The 25,794-nt window shown below is 33.1% G+C and overlaps 2 protein-coding genes across 2 annotated transcripts; both read left to right on the forward strand.

Annotated features, from left to right (window-relative positions):
* Positions 1–3,179: 3,179 nt before the first annotated feature.
* LOC114412622 (E3 ubiquitin-protein ligase SINA-like 10) lies at positions 3,180–5,280 on the forward strand. The gene is made up of 2 exons (XM_028376586.1): positions 3,180–3,552; positions 4,377–5,280. Exons 1-2 carry the CDS (start codon positions 3,238–3,240, stop codon positions 5,022–5,024), a joined length of 963 nt encoding a protein of 320 aa, XP_028232387.1. The 5' UTR covers positions 3,180–3,237; the 3' UTR covers positions 5,025–5,280.
* Positions 5,281–15,846: 10,566 nt separating this feature from the next.
* On the forward strand, positions 15,847–19,025 carry LOC114411328 (ankyrin-1-like). Its single transcript, XM_028375040.1, has 3 exons — positions 15,847–16,582; positions 17,416–17,966; positions 18,705–19,025. Exons 1-3 carry the CDS (start codon positions 15,847–15,849, stop codon positions 19,023–19,025), a joined length of 1,608 nt encoding a protein of 535 aa, XP_028230841.1.
* Positions 19,026–25,794: the final 6,769 nt, after the last annotated feature.

The following is a 25,794-nucleotide window of genomic DNA, read 5'->3' on the forward strand; positions in this document are numbered from 1 at the left end:
AAGACACAATTTGACAAAATAATTACATGCTTGCAATGGTAAATATGTGGTGATTATAAATAGTGTGATTTTCCATGTGAATAATGAAATGTTCAAAGACAATCATTATTTGACCGGAATAATCGTCATATAAGTTTTTCATGTGAGCAATGGAGTGTCCAAAGACAACCTTTGTTTGATAGGACTTATCATTAATGTTTGATCAATGCATTGAGAGTACCGCTTGCAGTTAGTCTTTTTCAATCCAAAGATTGATGATTAATGGTGCGCTAGGTATCTTGTTTGGGTCTTGAAATTTACCATAAAGATTATTTATGCATTGCATGTTTGTTGTTCTCTTCTTTAATTGTTGTTGTTGTTGTTACTACTATGGTTTAAATTACTCATATTATGTGAATCTCAAATCTGCATGTGTAAAATTTAGAGTTTGAAATTATTTTGTGGGAATCCTAAAGTGATATATGAGTAATCTTGGCATGTAACACTAGAAGTAGTAAAACGCATTATGCGTTAATTGAAGAGAACAAGAAACTACGTGTTTTCATATCGAAAGTCTAGAAGTTTAAAGATCATTGGGTATTCTGACTTCGATTATTTCAGAATGTTATAATAGCAATCACTTCACATAAGGATTCACATTTGACCATGTTGGTGGAGTTAATATTTTGCTATGAGACATTATACTAGAATTGATGATTGCTAAATTATCGTAACTGGCTTGCTTGTTGTCGCCAACATTAAGTAGCCATCAGGTGTTTATTGAAACAATATCTTAGCAGTCTTATTAAGGATTCAACCAAATAAAAGTTTGTTGACATAAGGTATTTGGTTGTTAAATAAAGAATCCAGAAAAATATAGATTTGTATAGAACATATAGGAACTCATTCCATGCTAGTTGATCCATTTACTAAAGGTATGACACTAAAGTTTTTTTTCACGAGCACATTGCTCATATGGGTATAATTCCTGACAATACCTTAGTTTAGTGGGAGTCTTACTTATGTTCTATATCTTATGGTTTACAAACATATTTGTTATTTGGATTTTCTGCAGAAATAAAGTTGAAGTTTATCATTTCATTATAAGTTTGTTTGTGTGCAATATTTGTATTGCATTTTGGATTGATATCTATAAAGAATAAAGTTTGGACTAGTTGGAAATAGACATGATTAAGATCACATTGTATGTAATTTCCATGCCGCTTATCCATATTTGATCTATGTCATCGAGTATGAGTAACAGTGGTGATCATTGTGGCTTAGTTAAACTAAATTGTGATGAAAAACTGCAGTGGTTTTCTGTTGCTATATGAGATGGACCAGATTGTATAAAAGGAGTCTAAAAGTAAATAACATACGGTTGCACGCCTAAAGAATTTTGTGATATAAATGTCTAAGGTTAATATGAAGCCCAAGTGGGAGATTGTTAGGAATTTTATAATTCCTAATTAATTAATATGGGCTACATATTATATTATAACATTTATATTAGTTATTTACATTTAAATGAGTTTAATATAAAGTGATCTATTTAAGTGAGCCCATTAGACGGCTAGAAAATTGATATGGATTTAATGAGCGGAATCAGTTTGGCCCATTAAGGGATAATGGAAACCCTAATAGGTTTAAAACATAAGGCATGATTATGGTCCCCAATATACCAAATCAACAAACAGTTTCTCCTCTCCCCATCTGAAGAGAAAACGAAGGTCCCATAAGGAAGAAGGTGATTTGGTTGAAGAATGTCATTAAACCAATTGTTTGTGACCACTGTCAGATTCCGCTGTGTGTTAATCAAGTTCTATGGATCCAGGTATTCCTTAAAACCTCTTGATAATCTGACGTAATGTGTTTTGATGCTCATTTGGTATTGCATATGGTTTATTGAAAATTTACAACACTCAATCCTTTTCCACTGCATCTCAGCATTAGAAGGAAAAACCACCATTATATGACTTGGAGCTTGATTAGTAATAACATCAAATATGTAAGTGTTAAGACTTGAAACCGTGGAGGAGGTGCTGATACAATATCTGTAACTAATGCAGATGGATGAACGTGAACAGTGGGTCAAAGACCAAAAGGTTATTTAATATTTGAATCTTGTAATTTCAAATATGGTATAACCTTTAGTGGATTGATCTGTTTTTGTAAGACAATATAAGAACAATGGATGTAATCTTTGTGGGTATTACTTGTACCCACTGCAGTTTTATATAATATCTTATTTGTAGAGAAAAAAAAAATTAATAACATCAAATCGTTGGTCAAAATTAACCAAGACCCAATTAAGTTAATTAAGTCGAACACTGACTTATGATTCCCCAACAAACTAAAAAAATCTATGGAATAGAAAATCTATACCATAGGTCTTATTGATCACATACTCTTTCTTGTGTTTTGGTGAGTGTGATTTATATATTCTTATTTGAATAAATATATCATTTAGTTATTTTGAATGACACTTTCTCTTACTTTCTTTTGATATACATAAATGTATTATTATATTTTTAAGAAGAGAAATTCATTAACACCCACGAAAGACTTAGATAAATTTTGTAACATATTGAGACACATTTTTTTAAGTTTATCTTTAATGAATGAAATTCTTGTCAATCTAAATAAAGTGGATATCATTATAATCATCTTCATCATTTATATATCTTGTAAAAAATTAAACACTAAAAAGTTATAATTTTTTTATCGCTATAAAATTATAATTAAATACTTTTTTTTACATATTTCAAATATATATATATATATATATATATATATATATATATATATATATATATATAATAAGTTAACAAAATCTTAAATTTATTCGCAAATAAATGTTTTTTTTAACTTTTTAAATAGACATATAATTAAATACTTTGTATCATGAATTACCCTAAATTAATACATGTCCTTATAAAAAAAATCGTTAGATCTATCAACCGTTCTGATTCACTGATGATGGAATTGATTCATCCCTATCCATGAATTGGTACCGTTTGATGAGGATCAGAAAATCATACCTTTAAATGCATATCTTGACCAACAAAATACCTTATATGCACATTGACTAAAATCTGAACCGTTGGATCTTCATCAATATGATCCGATTGGTTGGCGCGTTAAAATTAATAAATTTGCGACCTTACGGAATCAGGGCACGAAACGACAACCATTTCTGCATACAAAAGGTGTGTAGAATTCAGAGGGAGAAGCAGAATCATTGTGAGAGAGAGAGAGATGGTGAAAATCTCACTTGGTGGGTACGATGATGGGGAAGGACCCAGCAACCGAACCCATAAGCGACGCAGGGAAGAGGATGATGATGATGAAGAAGAAGAGCAACAACAACAACGAAGCTTTGAAATGGTGGACCCTTCAATTGGAACTCAGGAGCAAGAAGATCACGCTGCTCCACACCACGATGGATCGAATTCTAACGCAAATGGGGCTGGAACCAGTAGCAGGGATAGGTCCGTTCCAATCTTCGTTTCCGACCCTGATGTCCTCGATTGCTGCATTTGCTATGAACCCTTGGCTGCCCCTGTGTTCCAGGTTAATTTCCCTCCATGCCCTTGTTTTTCTTTTTTCTGATATAGGTGTTTTTGTCTCTAAAGTTTGCATTTTTATTTGGTTTTTCTTATGGGATTGCATGTGAATGCTATTTTTTCTCCTGTTTGCTTGGTGAACTGATTCTGGATGGAGGTTTGTGAAAGGGTTGTTGTGGTTAGAGGCTTGAGAAATTCAGTTAGGATTCTTAGCGTTTTAGGGCTGTGTTTGAATTGTGTGTGATTTTGAAATTTTGAGGAAAAAAAGGGTCTTATGCTTTTGATCTTGGAATAAAGGCACAGCCTTTGGGTAGTGATTTAGGTTGGTTAGTCGTGTGAGTGGAGATGTTGGTGAAGATTTTTTTTTTTTTTTTTTTGAATATCTGAAGTTTAGGTGAGTTGGGTCCGGACCTCACCAGGACCATGACATGCCTTAAGGCTCACTGGGCACTGACAGATCACCCAACAACAAGGTTCTCACATTGCGAAAGGGATTCGAATCCACATCCTTGTAGTTTGTGAAGAAGTTCGGTACTAAAAGGAATTGACAAAGTAGGGTCCATTAACCAAATGTTATGTAATAAACTCATAATGAGTTTAATTCATTGAAAAGATTTCATTTGGTTAATGTAATAGAAGAAGGGGAATTCCCCGGAAATTCATAGCAATCAGCTTGACTTGCTATGCTATTTTCCTTTAGCCAAGGTTTTCCTAGCTCCATTTTATTCCCTTTGTTGTGTTTTTCTTTTATTTCCTATCTGTTTTGTTGGTTTTTCCATGTAATGAAAAATCTAATTTGATAACTTTATTTGTGATTAAATGACAATTCAGTGTGAGAATGGACATATTGCTTGCTCTACTTGCTGTGTGAGACTCAGTAACAAGTGTCCTATGTGTTTAATGCCCATTGGTTATAACCGTTGCCGGGCTATTGAGAAGGTCTTGGAGTGTATTAAAATGTCATGCCCAAATGCAAACTATGGCTGCAAAGAGACATTTAGTTACAGCAGGAAAAACAACCATGAGAAGGAATGCATCTATCTACCATGTTCATGCCCTCTTACTGGTTGTGATTTTGTTGCCTCATCCAAGGAGTTATTCCTCCACTTCAGCCATAGACATGTAGGCATGGGAACACGGTTCGCATATGATAAATTTTTCACTGTATTCTTAAGTATTAACCAGAGAACAATTGTTCTTCAAGAGAAAAATGATGGTAATCTGTTTATTGTTCACAATAACCATGAGCATCTGGGGAACATAGTCCGCATTAGCTGCATTGGCCCCAAGTCCATGGCAGAGTTTCAGTATGAAGTCTTGGCTAGGCATCAAGGAAACGCTCTGATACTACAATCTTTTACCAAGATCGTGCAAGGGCAATATGCTGATGCTCCATCAAGTACGTTCCTTTTGATTCCGTCTTGTTTGTTTGGCTCTCCACAACTGAAACTGGATATTCGCATAAAGTCACACCATTAAACCTTGGGTGGAGATTGATGGAGGCTGTATTTTCGTTTATTGCTGTATGTACTGGTTTTAAAATAGTTTATTCCATGTAGCTCAGTTGACTTTTGTCTTGAAGGTTGCAGTCATATGTAGGAAACTAAAGAACTTTTTTATGCATGCGTATCATGTAAATATGAATATGCTTAAACTCTATTATTACATATGGATTTTGTTCGTGTCTCTTAAAATACACAAAATGTGTTGAAATGCAAAAGTTGTTGCTGGTAAAGTTTTTGTCCAGTCACATTGGGCAGAACTTTTCATTGGATTATATGGGTATTGTGGTAACGAAATGTACTTCATATCTTCGGCTTTCAACTGGAGAATTCTTTGTTAGGAGGTATGTTTACAGTGAAGTATTTCCAAGGAAAAATGTTCTGTCAAAAGCTTTACAAGATAAATGTCATGTTAATGGTTATGGAAGGTCACAGAACCTGAGAAAATGCTTTGCATGGATCTTCAACAGTTATGAAATTCACTGCACTAAATGTAGTGAAAATCTTATCGGCTCTCAAATTGGAAAGCTATGCTTATAATTCTTTAAAGCAAGTTAAATATTTTAATGTTCCTGATCTTATGCAGTGCTCGAGTTTGGATCTGTAGTAGATTTGCACTTTTTTTTTTAATGAATTATTATCCGTGGACTTTAATTTTTTCTGACAATCATGCAGCGTATGGTAACTTCCATTAACTGTTTCATTGTGAGAAGCTTGCTTTAGGAAAATAAAAATAAAAATCCAAAGCATCCGAAGTTTTCCACCTAATGGCATCGACCATATCAAGTTCTCTTCATTGGAAGTGTTGTTCTCTTCATTCAGCTGGAGTCTCCTCCTATTGAGGCTTCTCTTTTCTATCCTAACACTTCTATTATCCTATTTTCTTTCATCAAATCCTGTCATTTTACAGGGTGTACCCGTGTCAACATGTTAAATAATCAAGTGAACACTCCAATGTTATTTAATACCTAGAGGGGAAAAGAGAAAAAGTATAGATATAATAGATTATATAATGTCTATATATCATTATTCGTATCTATTTTTGTATTTTTTATTCAAAGCAATGTTAGTTTCTCAGTTGTCTTTGAGCCTAGAGTTCTATGTCTCTGGATCCTCACCCATTTGTTTACCCTTTTTTCCTTTGTCTCATCCATCACTTTGGTCTCCCTTTTCCAACCTTCTCTTCTTCGGGTTTTGTTCATTTACCAACATCTAGTGAAGCCAATTTGAGCCTCATTCAGTTCATGCTCAGGTGGGTTGTGGCCTGAAAGCTTAGATGAGGAATGTCCTGACTCTGGCTAATTTAGAATTTTCATTTTAAAATTGAGAAATGGACAAATTCCTTATTATGTTCTTTTTCTTCTGTCATCTTGCTCTCCAGCAAAAAGAAGCTGAAGAGTAGAGAATGTTCAATTTTCCCCATCGACTGAGACTCCAAAACTGTTTTCTTCCAACTTCAAACCGAAGAACCTTTCTTCAAGTTAGCATCAGACGAAAGGTGACATACTTTTGTTGCTATTTAGCCTATCATGGCTTCAGTATGATAAACTTTTTACAGAAATTATTGCAAGTTTGGTTTAGCTGTTCAATTCTTCTAACGATCCTGTTTGAAATTGGTCTGCATATTGAGATACCCATCTATAATCTATTTTAGGTAAGGACGTAAAGTACTACAATTATTAACCAATATACAATTCACAAGAAGTATCCATTTCATTATTAATGTAATCTAAGAGGAACTAAAAATCTATTGTATACACATAAAAGGTAGACAAACAAAAGATATAATGAAACAAGATGGCTTGATAAACATGTGCATCCTAAAACCATAAACTTAGCACTGCTTTATTACGCTGATAAAAAAAATACACATACAAAAACTGATACGAGCAAGCTTATAATCCCAGAATACAGAGGAAGCACCAGCAACAAAGGTGCAAAGAGAAGAAGGGACCAAGAAAAGAGTGGTGAAACCAGCGTACCTTGATGATGACGTCTAAGGGGCAAAATTGGAAGACTGGATTAGTAGAATCAGCACCAAATCCTACTTGGGGTGTTTGCTCCCTCATAGGCATACATGCATAACAAAATCTGTTATTAGAATATTCCTTTTGAATAAGAATTGACACAAATCTGTTATGTGAATTCCTCTATATATAGCCATGTAAATAAACAAGCAGGATATGAGAAATAGAATTTCCTCCTTACCTTGAGCTTATCTTTTTCTTCTCTTCTTCTCCTGGAGATGCTGGACCCTCGAAACCAGCAACCACAAACCCAACACCTAACATTTGGTGCTTTCATTGAGAGCCCATGGCCGCCTTCCATGGCTGCCATACCCATTTCCACACACCTTCGTTGCTGCACACCCCTCCTCCCTTTGCGCATCTAGCTCAATCCCTTGGGATTGATTTTGAGAGTACCCGCCAATTGTTGTTGAGCTTGTTCGATCCCGAGAGAACCCCTCCCTCATTTCAACAACCACTGTACCGGGCTTCCACCTTCCATTACCCTTCTCCCGCCGAACAGTCACCACTGCCACCTCCCCTGCTCATGCCGACTCCACCTCTGCAAACCCGTTTTGCTTCGTCACAATACGAAGACCCAGCAGGTGTCCTATTCAAGCTTACTCAGAAAAGTTTAGTAGCACAATACCTGACAGAATTCGAAGACTTGACCAACCAGATTATTGGGCTATCGCCGCCATTCCTCTTAAGCTGTTTCATCTCCGGTTTGGCCCCGGAGATTCGCAACGAGGTGCAGGCGCACCAGCCCCTCACCTTAGTCCAAGCAGCCGGGCTCGCAAAATTACAAGAGGAGAAGCTCTCTGTCGCTCGTCAACCACCGCGCGTGCGACCACCTCCCATTCCACCTCCTCTTCGCGTGACGACCAGTACGCCAAGTACGGAGCCTCAGTCCTGCGCTGCATCACTTCCGCCACTGCTCCCGGCCCCCCTTCGTCAGCCACCTCCGGTGATCAAGCGCCTCACCTCGGACGAGTTTGCCTCGCGTCGTGATCGCGATTTGTGCCTCTATTGTGATGAGCGGTACCATAAAGGTCACCATTGTGCCTCTAGGGTTTTCCTTCTCATCACGGAGGACGAAGACCCCTCAAGCCCAAATATACAATCAGCTGACCCGATTATCGACCCACCCGAACCACCCGACCCGTACTTGGCCCAAATAAGTCTGAATTCTCTAACGATCCACTTGGCACTTGAAGCTTTGCGCTTAGTGGAACTCATCGCTGACCATAGTGTGGTGCTCCTCGTTGACAGAGGAAGCACCCATAACTTCACCCAGCACCAGCTCGTAGCTCAGTTGGGGCTCCCTTGTCGGGCGACGTCACCTTTGCAGGTCATGGTTGACAATGGCCAGAATTTGGAATGCACCACAATTTTCTTCAATAGGTTCTTCAACATTGCCCTTCTTTATGGGCCTATCATGGCCGCATACAAGCCCCAATCAATTGCCTTTGCACTATGTTCAACTGCTAAACCGAGTGCAACCGGAATAGACCTTGGGATCCCTACATTACTTGGGTAGCCATGGTTTGAAGCGTATCACCTTGAGGGCAAGGTGAATTTCCAAGGGCCGTGGAATGATACGAGCAAGCTTATAATCCCAGAAAATAGAGGAAGCACCAGCAGCAAAGGTGCAAAGAGAAGAAGGGACCAAGAGAAGAGTGGTGAAGCCAGCGTACCTTGATGATGACGTCTAAGGGGCAGAATTGGAAGACCGAATTAGTAGAATCAGCACCAAATCCTGCTTGGGGTGTTTGCTCCCTCATATGCATAACAAAATCTGTTATTAGAATATTCCTTTTGGATAAGAATTGACACAAATCTGTTATGTGAATTCCTCTATATATAGCCATGTAAACAAACAAGCAGGATATGAGAAATAGAATTTTCTCCTTACCTTGAGCTTATCTTCTTCTTCTCTTCTTCTCCTAAAGGTGCTGGACCCTCGAAACCAGCAACCACAAACCCAACACCTAACAAAAACACTATTGCAATTACAAAGATAAGGTGAAGTCGGTTGGATATCTAAACCAAAAGCATCACAACAGAGACAACCCATCCCCATGGCATTGATGATGACTCCACATCTTCATCATGCAAACGTGTTGCGCTTGGTGCTGGAAGCACGAGGCGTGTTCCTTGGGCTATGAGGGTCAACACTGAGGCAAAAACAAGAGGAACAAGTTCACGTTGGTTGTGGCTATTTGCATGGATGAGTAGTACGTTGTTATTTAACTGTGATGAAACCCATAGCAAAAACACCACGATGCCAACTATGGCCAGTATTGGAAGAGGAGGAGCAGATAACAAAGTGTTCCTTGCAGTCCACGCTTTCTTCCATTCTGGTTCCCTTGTCTCGTTCAATGGTGTAGCCATTCCTTTATCAACTTTTTTCTTGTGAAAGTTGTGGAAAATAACAAGATAAACTTGAGTTTTATTCAGTGCAGTTCTTTTAGTTCCTCTATAGTGTGATATATATTGATACGAAGCTGTAACAGTGACAGTCTCCTATTAAATGAGCTAGAAGATATCAGATGCAGTCAAATTTGAATTGAAGCAAATCTAATCAGGTTGGCATCTTATCCATCTTGTCCCTCATTACAGATACAGGTATACTAAAGGGGTATATAATATATAGTGAGGAAAATAATTTTAATTTTTAACTATTTAAATGTAATTAAATAATTATCTTATAATTTTTATTTTTCAAAAACCAAAGAATTCACGTTTTATAATATATAGTGAGAACAATAATAAAAATATATTTTATTTGATTATTTATGCAGACTTGATTGTAATTATGCTTTTTTGTTATATGTTATGGTCCTACAAACCTAATAAATAAGTTAAATTTTGTCTTTAAGAAAAAATTAAACAGTCATTTTTATCTAAAATTTAGTAATATATTAAAAATTTAAAATGTATAAAATTTAAAAAATATGACTTTGGGTTTATGTGATTCAAATTAAGAAAATAAATAGAATTGTTTATATATGAACTTGAATGAGTCAAGTTCAGTTGAAAAATAAATTATCTCATGTTTGAATCAAGCTCGACCTAATTAGATATTAATGAGTCCAATCGAGTTGATATATATATATATATATATATATATATATATATATATATATATATATATATATATATATATATATATATATATATATATATATATATATAAAGTGGTTTATCTTTGGCATAGATTCCTCGGCGGGGAGGTGTTCATCACTCTCAGTTCTATTTGGCAAAGATTCTGGGAATTGAAGAAATTTATAAAATGAAGGACCTAAATCAGTATTCTAAAAGTTTTGAGCTAGCGAATAAAAGATTGAGGTGCAGTACGTGCAGTACTTTTTAAATGGACAAAAGAAAAGATCTTGGCCAAATTAGAGGAATTGAATGAAAGTCATTTAAATCAGACAAGTAAAGAGGTCCTTATTTTTATGCTATTTATGTTTTTTTTTTTATTTATAAAATCTTATGTAATATATGGTTGATCTTCAATTTCTTATTTTTTTTCATCTCTAAATTCTTTGATTAAAATAACCAAATTTTGGCCTTCATAAAGTTGTAAGATTTCTTTTTATAGATAAAAAAAAGGATGAATATGAACTTTTAAGGATTTTATTGATAGTATTGGTTTTTTAAACACAAAAATTAATATTTGTCACCAAGTAGTCACTTATAGGTTGATAAAACATTCTTCTTATCTTCCTTAAGTAGCACTCCAAATAAAAAATATTAGTTCACAAGTTAATTGAAAATGTCCTTCTCAAAAACTTATTTCGGTTATGTATATAGTTGGGTACGTATCTATATCCTATCAAAACATGTTTTTTTTTTTTGGTTCAACAATGTTTTGCACCCCTATTATAATAAAAACATGTTTTTGTTAGTTTAGACACTTAACTATCAAACAAAAACAAGTTTTCGTAAAATTGAGAAAAAAAAATATTTTATTCATTTGGTATTTATTTTGTTTCTAAAGGAGTCGAACTAAAATAATATATTTCCTAAACTACATTTCAAAAATAACTTGATAAATATAAATAGATAAAAATATATAAGAAACCATACTAAATTAATCATAAAAACATAACACAGCGTTAAAAACACAAAATACAAAAATAAAAAATGTGAAATCAAAATGTATAACTAAATACGAAACGTTGTGAGCATGCTCCTGAAGTGTCCTCCTCTTATGCCCACCTTAGTAGCTGACCTATATTCCCATATAGCTTAGTATCAGGGTTCATTTTACTCATATCCAATATGGTCTGGAGATTCTAAGCGATGCCCAGAAATGGGTTATATAATAATAGTTATATAATAAGAAAGAGAGATATAAAGATAATTACATAACAATCATGTTTATCATCTAGCTAGGTGTTTGGTGTAACATGTATTGATATGGCATAGAGGGAAGGCCTCTGACTAGGGGAGTGATTTGGAAGTGTGAATCCAATCTAGATAGTCTCAGTAGTGCCGATTAACGAGGCATCGACAGGCACAAATGGTCCTCGATGCTCGGCAGGAAAAACATTCTTAACCCATCATCGATAATGTATGGCCAAATTCGCATAAGACCTGATTAGAAAGATAGGCGATGAACTGGTTGCCAATGAAGGTACGTAGCTAGTGAAGAACGATTTCTTATGAATCATCGTACGACGTCTAGTGACCTTGTCCAGTTGTAGTGCATCCAGGATCGTCCTCGTGGGCCCAACCAGTTCATATATCCTTGTCTTAATGTATTTCATCATCAACTTGTAGTCGACAATCAAAAAATGTCCATATATCCTTGTTGTAAACACAAGATTAACATAAACATAACCTTAAAACCAATTTAAAAAGCTTAATTAAATTTCATAACCATGGCCCGTCCCATGAAATGAGCACCAAGGAATAGGCTTCCCAACAATAAGAATGTGTAGGAGATGCTATCGTGTTGAGCTTTTCATCCTTAAGCATGGCAGCCTTTCACTCCTACGTGGTTGCCAAAGTTTAGTTTTCTGCTTATAAGCATTCAGAAATTGTGAGTGACACTCGTTTAGAAGCGTGATATGAACCTACGTCATCCCCCTATAGCCAACTCGTCCACAATATATAATGTATCATGTGTGTGATATGACATATGTATAAAAAAAATTAATTAAATAATACAAAATTAATTTAAAAAATACTAATCGGAGATAAGTTTCCGTTGTGTACCTAAGTAAACAGCGAAAACAAGTTTCTAATGTATACCAATAGGTACATAACAGAAAATAATAGGGAGGCAGACCTTTGCTTCTTTACTGCAAACTTCGTTAGTGAAAAGGAAGGATAACTCCACAAAGAGGAAGTGGGAGACTTTGAGGGAGAATAAGAGGTTGGGGGAGTAGGGGAGAGTTTGAGGGTGAAGAAGAGGACTTTTTTCTTATCCCTATACCTCATTTCTTAAAATTATGTACCAATATAACCCGTCCTCAAATTATTCTTCCAAATGCCCCTTTTTTTGTTTGCCGGTGTTAATTTGGCTTTGGGGGACCTAAATTTAAATTGAATTTTTTTTTCCAATCCCGTTAGGAATTCAAGTCCCCCCAAACTCGAATTATTAATGTTTTTTTAATTTTAATATACTTAATTTATTTATAATTTATTTTCATAATTATTTATATTGTTGTACTACAAAATATATTTAAAAAAGATATTCAAATTAAATAAATAACATACATATACAACAATACAAAAAAATATTATTGTTGGCTAGAAGCTCCTTTTGGTTTATGAAGACATTTATTTTTGGAATCTCAATGGTTCAACATATGTTACACTTTTTTGGGTGATTCTTTTCTCTCATGTCTATCTTGGTGAGTATGCAACTTGATTTTGGATGACCATGGGGATTTCTTTGTATCTCTAGATCATGACAACATTGATGTAGATCAACTCGTTTGATAGTAACCCAAATGAATGATTGTACATGTTGAAAATATTTTTTAACTTGTAAATGGGAGACTCAAATTAAATGACATGTGATCTATACAAACATGTGCACATGCAACAATGACATGCGGGCAAAGACATGTGTAATGTGTGAATTTTCCATAGTCACACTTTAGTGTTTTGAAGATATGCGTTGTTGTTACTCCCGCCCACCCATTGCCTTCTCTATTGTAGACACTCCTAATATATTTGTGCTTTTTCGGAATTAAACATAGTTCATTTTGGGGGTGTGAGTGCGTTCTTAGATTTTTTAGAAAGAAGAACCAAACATCTATTATTTCACCCTTGACAATGAAAAAGAAAATCGAAAAGATGTGATTGTTTTTGTCTTGTGCTAGTGATCAATAGAGTTTTAGTGTGTTTTTCATACAACTAGGTTCCACCAACTTGGATAGTTGGCTTGCAATATGAAAATCCTTCAATGCATGGTTTGAAAGCCCAAAAATGTCGATGGAATGTTATCTTACTAGGAAGCGAACAACCATTTTCATTGGTCAGTTACGTCTCAAAATTTATGATTGTTCCAAGAAGAAAATGTTTCATGGCAAGGAGACATCTAGGTAATTGTTTGTACGATTCCTCCTAGTTGTATACACTTATGCGCAAAAAGAACTTATCTTCTCTTGCATTACATGTCTACTCCTGATTTATAGTTTTTTATTTATTTATTAAAACATGTTTTATGCTTTAGCAACTTGATTTGTTCATATGTTTTATATGTACGTTGCATCTTTCAAAACTTGTATTTATCTTATATCATAAATATTGAAAGATTGTTAAGTCGTTAGATGAATCAGGACCCTCAATCTTTTTAATTTGCTGCAAATAAATATTAAATTTAAAAAGTTGCATTTGAGATGCATATACAAATGAAAAGTGTTAAATTAGTATTTGATGGATCAAATGATAAAACAAAAACATTAAAGTTTGCATCATTTAAGATCAAGTTAATACTCTATCTAATTTATACTTCATGTATGGAATATTTGAACATTTTTTATAGGATCTATCAAAGAGAAAGAAAAAAAAAGTAATATAATAAAGATATCTCTTACATCAAAAGGCATGTCTAAATTAGAAGATATTATTCTTCATAGTCCTCGTTCAATTTCTTTTTATTTGTCGTTTAAGGTTATTTTGTAAAAATAAAAAAATATAATAAATTTTCTTGATTATAATAAAATAGTTGTAAAATTTTCTATTTCACCCCTTTTCTTTTTACTCCATAAATGCATGTGTACATTAATTAAAGATATAAAAACAAGTAAGGATATAATTGATAAATGAGTAATTATTGTAATTTTGAACTTTACAAACGGCAAAAACAAAAATTCTTCACAAATCTGACAATTAAAAAGGAATGGATGAAATATAAAAGTTGATCCTCTCTTTGACGCCAAATTTGGATTGATAATAATTTCTTTAAATTTAGTTAAACAGTAAATTTAATATTTTTTAATATACTTTTATATGAATAAATGAGAGAATATTTTGAAATAATTATAGAAATATTTTTCTTTAAACTAATTTTATTGATGGATATCCTCCTATCTATCCACGAACAATGTTAATGAATAGAATGAATTTATTTTATTAAATGGACCATGCATTTTTTTAATAAATTTTAATGAGTTACAAGCATATTAATGAATTATTTTTAATCCATTTGCTATAATCTAAAAAAGTAAATCAAATTTATTCAGTTCACCCATTTGATATATAGAAAGAAAAAGGAAGCACCAAAGCAGACAAAAATAATATACAGTAGGTCGTCAAATTTTAGATAAAGTCAACTAAATAAAATGTGAAAAATACTATTTGGTACGAAGTTTTTTTTGTTCTCCATCTTTTTTCGTGTAACAAACAGTGTGATTTCCGTCGAATCTATTATATATTTATACGTGTTTGTTGGTTTTTTAATTTATTTTTGGTGGAATTTTGGTTTTTTTAATTAATAATGTACTATTATTTGTTACACTTTTTTTTATATAAAATACACGAACAGCTTATTTCTGCGAAACTACGTCTTATATACAAATATCTTTTCGTATAAAACACAACGACTAATTTCAGCCGAACTTCGTTTGATTTTGTTTTGGTTAATATTTGTTTTAACACAAGTGCGCTATGCACTCTGCGGATCGATTGAGGATGCGGATCGATCGAGGATCCAAACAACTAGGAAAATTTTGAATTTCTCGTAAGAGATTGATATATAATGAATGTGGAAACAAGAAAATAACTTTGTGAAAGACACATGTTGGGGTAGGAAACAGTTTATAAAAAGGGACACGCATGGTGAAATTTTTTAAACCAGTATCATGTGGGTGGTGTTACCTATAAGTCCTTAAATTTCAATATCTTTCAATAGCAAACAGGTCATCAATAACTTTAATTTTTTGTATTTCTTTCATTTTATCACATTTTATCATTCTTCATTCGCTATCTCTCAAGGTGTCAATTAATTTTAAGTGTTTAAAGATTTTTTTTTGTTAACTTAAAGTAGAGTAATTACATATAAACATTCCATTAACACTAACACCCATCTTTCTCTCTTTTTCTAAATTCTAATAGTTTAACATTCCTAAATATTAAATGCTCCATCAAAGTTTTTAATTTCTTTCTTCAAGTGTATCAATTGATTTTAGTTGTTTAAATACTTTTTTTCCTATTCCTACACTTCTCTCTCTTGTATCTCTTTATTTCTTTAGGTGTTAAATAGCATGTGTCCATCGATCATTTTCTTAATTTCTAACTTAAAGCCTAAAATTGGATAGCAGAATTCTTATGGAGACAGAAACAATAGCAAACCACGCAGAAGCTACTGATTTGGATGAGAATATGTCAGCACCACCATCACCATCACTGCACGACATTGGTGGTGGCAGTAACAAGAATATCACTTGTCGCATTGATGGTGCATTATACTTTGCTGCGGTGGAAGGCAACTTCCAAGAGTTCATCAATATCCACAATTTGGAGAATCTGCTCACCCCAAACAAAAACACCATCCTTCATATACACTTGACTTCTACAACAAGTAAAAGTGGTAAAACAACACCTGCTTCAGCACAATTTGTGACTCAGATTCTTGTCAAGTGTGGACGTCTAGTTCTACTCCCTAACGCCAAGGGAGAAACACTCCTTCATGTCGCTGCAAGGTATGGACACTCCAATATCGCTAAATTATTGCTTGAACATGTCAAAGCTAAAATTTCACCAGACATTGAGAATGGTGTTGGAGCAGATCAGAAGTTTATCAGGGCCACAAATGATGAGTTGGACACTGCATTACATGAGGCTGTGCGCTATGATCACATTGAAGTGGTGAAGACCTTGTTAGAAATGGATCCTGATTACTCCTATTATGCAAATAATGCCAAAGAGACTCCGCTTTATCTGGCGTCAGAAAGACAAAATCTGCAAGTGGTGCGTGAGATATTGAAGAAAGTGAAATCACCGTCATATGATGGCCCCAATAATCAGACAGCATTACATGCTGCTGTGATTAACCAAGATATAGGTACCAAACCTAGCTACGTACGTTCATCTGCTTTGTCATTCGTTTATTTTCTAATAATTTTTATGTTGTTGGTTACATTATTAGTTTCTCATATGAAGCCTATATATATTTGTCATGATATTTTTCTCGTCGTAAAGTATATATGTATGCTCTTTTACTAAGTTAAATTGAAAATATATTAATGAAAATAGAAGCAACTAAGGATCCATTGGGTTGGGCGGAAAGAAATAAAATGAAAGTGAATTAAGATAAAAGTTTTAAATTAAATAGATTATAAAAATATGAATTTCATCTCATTTTATTGTTTTTTTTTTCTTGTTTTTTTCACTGCAAACTACAGAACCTAACCGAACAAGAGGTGCCTTAGTCACATTACAAAAGATAGAAATAAAAACACCAAAAATCCCCAGCTACACCAATACATGCAACCCCTAAAACCAAACCAACATATAAAGATCCCTTTATAGACCCTAGTACACAAAATCAAAAGTTTATCTCTACAAAAGTGAAATAATCAAACAAATCCCATTCTTATTACAAGAGAATGCGATTTATATTGATGAAATAATCAAATGTTAGTTTTTGTTAGTAGAAAGATTCGAGCTCATAATCTCTTTTTTTTTTCTTCATTTATCAAATATGAAATCATATTTGGATAGAAGTATGGTACTTGATAGAACATTATGGCGGAAGTTGATCCATATAGCCGACCCCACCTAGTGGGATAAAGCGTTGTTGTTGTTGTTGTTGTATCAAATATGAAATCAAATTTTTTTTTAATAAAGGAATGTATTGATGAGGAAGAGGATGATAATGATTTAACCTAATAACAGCAATGGCAAGAGATCTTCTAAAGAATGAACATGTGAGAGTGGCGGTCAAACTTGCGGACAAGAAAGGTTGGGTTCCTCTTCATTATGCTGTGAAAACAAGGAATGCAGTTTTGACTAAGTTGCTGCTTAAAGAAGATGAGAACACTGCATACATGCAAGATAACGAGGGCAGAACCGCTCTTCACATCGCTGCTGATAGTGATAGTCGGCGTATTGTGAAAATGATAATAAAATACTATCCAGATTGTTCGGAGATAGTGGATAACAAAGGTTGGAATGCTCTTCATTATGCTGTGAATGGGGGGAAACAGAATACAATACGTAGAATCATGAGAAACCTGTACCTGAGCAACCTTTACAATGAGAAAGATGTTGATGGTAACACACCCCTTCATTACCTCCCAAATTCCAACCTCGTTGCGTGTCACAAACTTGTAGGTCACCCCAGAGTCGACAAACTTGCAGTCAACAAGAAAGATCAAACAGTTCTTGATGTTGCCTATGTTAAGACCGAAGATCCAGATCCAGAATCAGATAAACGTACAAGAGAGGTAATTAAATATGATTTTACTAGAAATTTATTTCATTTTTTAAAATACAATTTGGGATTTTCTTTTTTATAAACTAAGAATTTCACTCAAATTTGTTTAAAATATAGTAATCAAAGAGTTGGTCGAATTTTAGAGTGAAACAAGTTTCATTCTATTGATTTTCACATGAAGTAAAAATCACGTGATTCCTCAAATTTTGTTTACTAACATGTTTTTACAAAAATATGTTTTAGATTTTAATAAATTTAGGAATTTTGTTTTGGATTTCTAATACTTTTTTATTTTGTTTTAATCATTTCAATATGTATATTTTATGTTTTTTCCCTAAATTATGCATATCATTTGTTATAAATTTTTATCAAATATTTTTTAAATGAACTAATATAAAATGAATTTTTATAAGGATTAAATTAATAAAAACAGATATATTAATTAAAAGGACTAAAATAAAATAACAAAACTAAAAATAAGATTTTTATTTTATTAAAAACTCAATGTAAAAAAAATATTAAAAATTAAAATTAAAATTTAATTATTTCTCATGAACCTAAAACATATTTAAATCTTACTGATATCATCAACCATAAACCGCGATGCACCATGCATAAAATTGTTAGAAGAATTATACATATCCTTCTTGAGTTAGCAATATTAGTCCTCCTGAAACAAACTGTAACCGTATTAGATTTTTATTAGGTTCTTCAGTTAATTAACTACTATTTCACCTAATACATGCAGGGCCAAATTGTGTTATTAGAAATGGCTGGAGCCAAACGAAGTTTGCGACTAGATCAAAAATCAAAGAATGGGCTAAACGGGCTAGTGTTTCCGAAGGAAGCAAAGCAGACACATCTATTAGTGGCTACACTCATCACAACCGTAAGTTTTGCAGCTGGGATAACCCTACCAGGAGGTACCATACAAGATGGGGAACTTAAAGGTACCCCTCTTTTGGGGCATAAAACCTCTTTCAAAGCATTCATGGCATCAAACACTATAGCAATGGTTTTGGCATCTACTGCAGCTTTTATATATAAATCTTTTCACGCCACTGACTAAAACTAAATGGAAGGATTATTATTTCTCAAAAGCAGCCCTAATATTCACTTTGACGGCCTTAGTAACAATGATTGTCGCATTCGCTACAGGCACGTATGTCGTATTGGGATCTTCCTCATTTGGTATTGCAATTATCACTATTGGATTGTCCTTTTTTATTTTTGCATACTGTGTAATGGAATTTTGGGGTACTAGTTTAAGTTTTATTATGAGCGCGGTACTAGTATCCGGACTATTAGTTTTTGGAACATTAGGCCCGCGACTTTTCGTTAGGTTTCTTAGATAGGTTTCAATATTTATACACATTAGTTGATAAACAAACATTCCATAACTTGTATCTTAACTGTTTTTTAGTTAGATATAATTGTAATAATTGTCATGTGAAATAACTATTAGACTATGACTACTCATAATTAATTGAGAGATTTTTAAAAGCAATTTAAGAATAAATTAGAAATAGTTAATGTGTACACAAAATGGATTGTCTTTATTAACAATAATAAAATAATATATGCTTCTCTTTTGATTCTTAAGTATTCAGTCTCTCTAATTCAACATTTTTATTTTCTTTATTTTTTATATATTTTAAATGGATCCTAAGATTATACATTATTAATTTTCTTAATTCCACAATGCATTTTGTTTTTATTTTTTATTAGACAAATATTATTTATTATTAAAACATGTTTGTTGCACCGTACAAGCCTAATACATTGTCAGATTCTAAATAGGAACATATCTTAAATAAGAACCTAACGTTTAAGCATCTTTGATGCGGATGCTCTTAAAGTATCAAGAAACTATATTAGGTGGTTTAAGACTCATGTTATATGGAGATTAACTTATAGAACATGTGGTTTAGAACTACACTCTCTCCTATATAGTCTTTAAATTAATTAAATTATATATGTAATCTCTAAAATATTATTTATCTATTACTTCTGATCCTAGATTGTTATATTTTATTAACACAGGGATTAATTTGAAGAAATTTTCAATACTTGAGGAACTATGTATAATTTCTTATACAATTTCGTTATTTAAGTATTATTTTAGAGAGAGCGTAATACTTAAGGAGCAAATTGATGATCTATTCTAAATTTAAATTAAGGATATGTGACCTATTTAGTTGGATTATTTTCTGGTTCACAATTTCATTTCTAAAACAAGAAAATAACTAATTTGGTCTTAAAATATGTAAAATATATGATAATTTAATTCTGTCGTTAACCTTTGACCATTAGAGTTAATTTTTTTTTGTCTACACATTAAAATTAACATAAGTACATACATGACATGTTGTCATAAGACTATCATGCCCAACAGAAGAAATTATGCATTTTGCTGAATTAATCCTTGAACGAATTTTCCTCGATTACTTTTGAGTAAAACAACGAACGGCTTATTTCTGCCTAACTTTGTTTTATAGTATACAAAAATCTTTTCGTATAAAACACAGGCAGGAACGGCTATTTCGGCTGAATTTTGTTTTATATTTTTCTTATTTTTTTTAATTAGGATTTGTTTTAATTGAATTGCGCTATGCGCCCAGCAGATTGATCGAGGACCTAAACAGTTTGATAATTTTAAAATTTTCTGAATTAGTTGAGAAGTAATATTTAAATGAATAACTTTGAAAGTGCATGACACATGTTGATAAATAGTTTATAAAATAGGTCATACAAGAAGTATATGTGGGTTAAATAAGAGAGGCCTGGAATATATTCGCGTCATGGATATAGAAGAAGCAGCAGCAAACCAGGTAGAAGCCCCTGATTTGGATGAAGATATTTCAGCAGTATTTTCACCACCATCGTTACCGTCATCATCACCGCACAAAAATGGTTCCAGTAACCAGAATTTCAAGCGCTTTGATTGTAAATTATACTTTGCTGCGGTGAAAGACGACTTCAAAAAATTCATGAATATCAGAATTTGGAGAGTGTGCTGACCCAAAAAAAAAAAACATCGTCCTTCATATACACTCGAGTTCTACAACAAGTCAAACAGTTTCAGAACAATTTGTGTATCAGATTCTTGAGAAGTGCAGAAATCTAGTCCTACTCCCTAACGCCAAGGGAGAAACACTCCTTCATATCGCTGCAAGGTATGGACACTCCAATATCGCCAAATTATTGGTTCAACGTGTCAAAGCTTTTCCACCTGCAGATATTGAGAATGGAATTGGAGCGGACCAAAAGTTTATCAGGGCCACAAATGATGAGAAGGACACTGCATTGCATGAGGCTGTGCGCTATCATCACATTGAAGTAGTGAAGACCTTGTTACAAATGGATCCTGATTACTCCTATCGTGCAAATAATGCCAATGAGACTACGCTTTATCTGGCATCACAACGACAAATCAGCAAGTGGTGGCTGAGATATCAAACAAAGTGAAATCACCGGCATATGGTGGCCCCAATTATAGAACAGCATTGCATGCTGCTGTGATTAACCATGATATATAGGTTGGTACCAATTAAACCTGGCTGTGTTCATCTGCTTTGTTATTCGTTCATTATTATTATTTTGTTTTTATGTTGTTCATCTGCTTTGTTATTCGTTTATTATTATTCATGGATATTTACAAAATATAAAATTGTTTTAAAATATTTTAAAAAATACTTTATTATCGGTGGATATTCCAGCTCTCTATTTCTAGCAATATTTTCCGATTTCAACAACATCCTTGAATCACCATTCATATTATCATCTTTTTTAGTGGAGCTCAGATTTTATGTTTTTATTGGGAGTAAATTTTCTTATACCAAGCTAAAGCTTAATAAGTTTCATGTCGAGAGAGAGTACTGAGAATCATGAATTTAATGTATAATGATACAATAAGATATGTAGCATCTCTTTGACATACGGTTTCAGACCAAATATCCCTCAGTTTCTCTAATTTTACAATTATATTTTTTATTCAAGTATTATGTTTTTAAAATAATTTTAATATTTTCAACAAAAATTAATCAAATATTATACTCAATTAAAAATATCCATGGATAAGAGTAGCACTTCTAATATTAATATGATATTCAAATAAAAAGAACTGATCGAATTTTAGAGTGAAACAAGTGTCATGATCTTTTGATTTTCACATGAAGAATTATACATATGGTTATTGGGTGAGCAATAGGTGACATTATGTTAGAGTGCTAAAAGCTAGTCTACTACTACTCTAAGAAAACACCGTTAAACTATAAATAAAAGAGCTAAAGAGAATAAAATTACAATAGGTGAGGATAAGTATATTTATATAGTCCTAAGAATTTTCAATATCCAAGTCTCAACATCATATTATTTTAACATAAGTAAAATAAAATTATAATTTATAAATTACATATTTAACTTCAACTTTTTGAACCATTTAATTTTGAACCTAGAGCCCATCCTATCACATTAGCCTTCCTAAACTATAACTGTATTAGACATTTTAGGTCCTTCAGATAACTATAATTTCACTTAAATGCAGGGTCTAATAGGGCAATTAACAAGCGCTGGAGCAAAAAGAAGTCAGCGACTAGATAAAAACTCAATTACTGAGCTAGAAAATATTCTCGGGCTAGTGTTTACTAAGGAAGCAAAGGAGTCTCATCTGTTAGTGGCCACACTCATCGCAACCGTAAGTTTTGCAGCTGGGATAACCCTATCAGGAAGTAACTTTCAGGATGCTGAACTTAAAGTACCTCAATTCTGGGGCAAAGAGCCTCTTTCAAAGCATTCATTGTATCAAACACTGTAGCAATGGTGATGGCTACTTCTGTAGCAATGGAATAATTTAAGTTTTTTCTGTCCAATTGAGTTGACCGCGTCATCTTAAAAAAAAGTAGTGGTTTTGAAATACAAATAGCAATGGTTTATAGCTTTTATTATTATAATTTTATGTTTTTAAGAACTAAATTTTGATTCCAACTTGTAAGGTGAGGATTGTTCCTCACTTATATAGTTTATCTCGATATTATTTTTATTGGATGTGGGACTTTAACATGTCTCATTTTTTTCATCACGTGGGACTTTCAACATATCCCTCTATCTAGGTGTGACAACATCTTGTAAGGTGAGAATATCTCACTTATATAGTTTATCTCGATATTATCTTCATTCATGTGAAACTTCAATATATACATTTTCGAAATTCATGAACTATAAGTCACCCTTCAACATATACATCTTCATCCTGAACGTCAATAACATTTTTTTCATTCATATAAATTTTATTTACTTTAGAACCTATCTCCATTATTGATAGAATAATCATTTTCAGATTATAGTTGTTAGTTAGAGTGTTAGTTAAGTTTGTTAGTTGTAATTAACTACTATTTGTAAGAAAAGCTTATATCAATTCAGATCAAACACCTTTTTGAGTTCTAAATCTCTTTTCTTCTTTGCCAAGCTTTCTTCAGTTCATCATTATTAATTAGTTTAATTTTGTTATGGTATCAAAGCTCTTCAATTGAAGAGTTTTGATGTGTTACTCTGATTATGTTCTTCCTTTCTTTTACATTGTTCTTGACTCTTCGATCTCAGCTTCAAAATCTTTGATTCATCATGAACAATGACACTGATCAATCCCTAAATGTTCAAACCCATTATATGCATCCAAGTGAAAGTTCAACTATTGCTCTTGTTTCATGAGTCTTGGATCCAACAGATTATAATTCGTGAAGCAAATCAATGCTTACTGCTTTGAGTGCAAAGAACAAAGTTGAGTTTTGATGAAACTATTACACAACCCTTGATTTATGATCCTTTGTATGCAGCTTAGAAGATATGCAATAATATGATAGTTTCATGGTTTTTGCATTCAGTTTCAGTTTCAATCAGACAAAGCATATTATGGATGAACAAATTAAAGCACTTGAGATTTGGAAAGATTTGAAGTCCCGATATTCTCAAGGAGATTTGCTGCCAATTTCAGATTTACAACAAGAGGTTTCATCCATTAGACAAGTGATTCCTCAATTAATGATTACTTTTTGAAATTGTACATAATAAGGGATGAGTTAGAAAGTAATAGACCAGCTATGAAATGTTCATGTGATGAACTTACTAGTGTGATCATGTTGCTTCATCCTTATCTTTTTATACTTCATATAAGCCAATAAAACCCATTGTTGTTAGATTGTCTATAGGATAGGATGTGTTAGCCACATACTAAGGGATAGTTTATTTGAGTCTTTATTACTTATTGATGTCCTTTATCTACCTAGTTTCTCCTTTAATCTCATTTCCATTTCTAAGTTAGTTTCATCATTGAATTACAAACTAATAAAAAAAGTCACATAAAGGACGCAAGCAACCTAAAGATGATTGGTATAGTTGATGTGATTAAGGGATTGTACAAGTTGGTTATGCCCTTCACTTCGGGTAAACCTTCTAGTATTGTTGAAATATCTCTTTTTTATAATAAAAAAAACCAATAGATTTGTGTCATTTTCATTTAGGACCACCATCCTATGATAGATTGGTTATCATGAAACAATTTTATTTTGTTATTTTCAATGATAAATCATTTGTACGTGATACTTGTTATTGTGCTAAACAAAAAAAGTTACCTTTTCCTAGTGATTCTTATGCTTCTCATTCTTTTGATTTGATACATGTTGATGTGTGGGGCCCGTGTGCCAGTTCTTCTATAAATGGACATAGATATTTCTTGAGCATAGTTTATTATCACACTAGGCATGTTTAGGTCATTCTCATGAAATCAAAAGTTGAAGCACAAAACAATTTGAAATATTTTATTACTCAGATTGAAAAACAATTTGATTCAAAAGTTAAAATCATTCATTCTAATAATGGTGTAGAATTTATTATGCGACAATTTTAAGCTTCGGCAAGCATTCTTCACCAAAATCCTATGTTAGAGACACCTCAACAAAATGCTATTATTGAAAGAAAACACTAACACCTTTTAAATGTCACTGGTGCTTTTTTATTTCTGTCACATTTACCTTCCATGTTCTAGTCTTTTGCAGTAACTCATGTTGCTCATTTGATAAATTGTTTGCCAACTCCTTTCCTGACTCTCAGCATATCACAAACTTTATGATAAACCTTATGATGATTCTCTTCTCATAGTTTTTGGATGTTTTTGCTATGCTAATACTTTAACATCTCAGAAAGAAACTTGATTCTAGAGTTGTCCCTTACATTTTTCTTGGCTTGAAACCTCATACCAAAGGTTATGTTGTTTTTAATCTTCAAACTTGAGCCATATAGAAGTGTCTCACAATGTTATGTTTTATGAAAATTGTTTTCCTTATTCACAGCCACAAAATGTTAATTTATCCACCACATTACCTTCTCCCAATATGACATATGATTTGTCTACTGAAATTGCTTGCCAAAATAACACTCAACAATTAGAACTAGAACCTGAACCAGATACCTCTAACCAACCTGCCTCTCCCCCTTCACCACATTATGCCTCTCCCTCTCCACCACATTCACCTTTTTCCCCCTCTTGGCATTCCCCTTCGTCGCTCAGTGACATTATCAAACGCCAACAAAGTACAATGATTTTCACACAACATTCACATTAGCTATCACCACTCATACTTTAGCTATTTGATATCCCCTCTCCTCAATCATTTCTTATAATAAACTTTCTCCACCATATGAAGTTTTGTCATGCCCTTCTTACAAGTGAATTACACATGGGTTCTCATTGATCTGCCCTTCTTACAAAAATGTTATCAGTTGTCGTTGGGTATATAAGATTAAACATCGAGTTGATGGAATGTTATAAAACATATTTGGTA

The sequence above is a fragment of the Glycine soja genome, chromosome 5 (assembly GCF_004193775.1).
Source record: "Glycine soja cultivar W05 chromosome 5, ASM419377v2, whole genome shotgun sequence".
Taxonomy (NCBI): Eukaryota; Viridiplantae; Streptophyta; class Magnoliopsida; order Fabales; family Fabaceae; genus Glycine; species Glycine soja.

Bases quoted from the DNA above. Each gene is read 5' to 3' on its own strand.
- LOC114411328 (XM_028375040.1), top strand. From the start codon at position 15,847: ATGGAGACAGAAACAATAGCAAACCACGCAGAAGCTACTGATTTGGAT. The intron at 16,583-17,415 runs GTACCAAACCTA...ACCTAATAACAG, and splicing joins TGTGATTAACCAAGATATAG to CAATGGCAAGAGATCTTCTA. The intron at 17,967-18,704 runs GTAATTAAATAT...TAATACATGCAG, and splicing joins CAGATAAACGTACAAGAGAG to GGCCAAATTGTGTTATTAGA.
- LOC114412622 (XM_028376586.1), top strand. From the start codon at position 3,238: ATGGTGAAAATCTCACTTGGTGGGTACGATGATGGGGAAGGACCCAGC. The intron at 3,553-4,376 runs GTTAATTTCCCT...ATGACAATTCAG, and splicing joins TGGCTGCCCCTGTGTTCCAG to TGTGAGAATGGACATATTGC.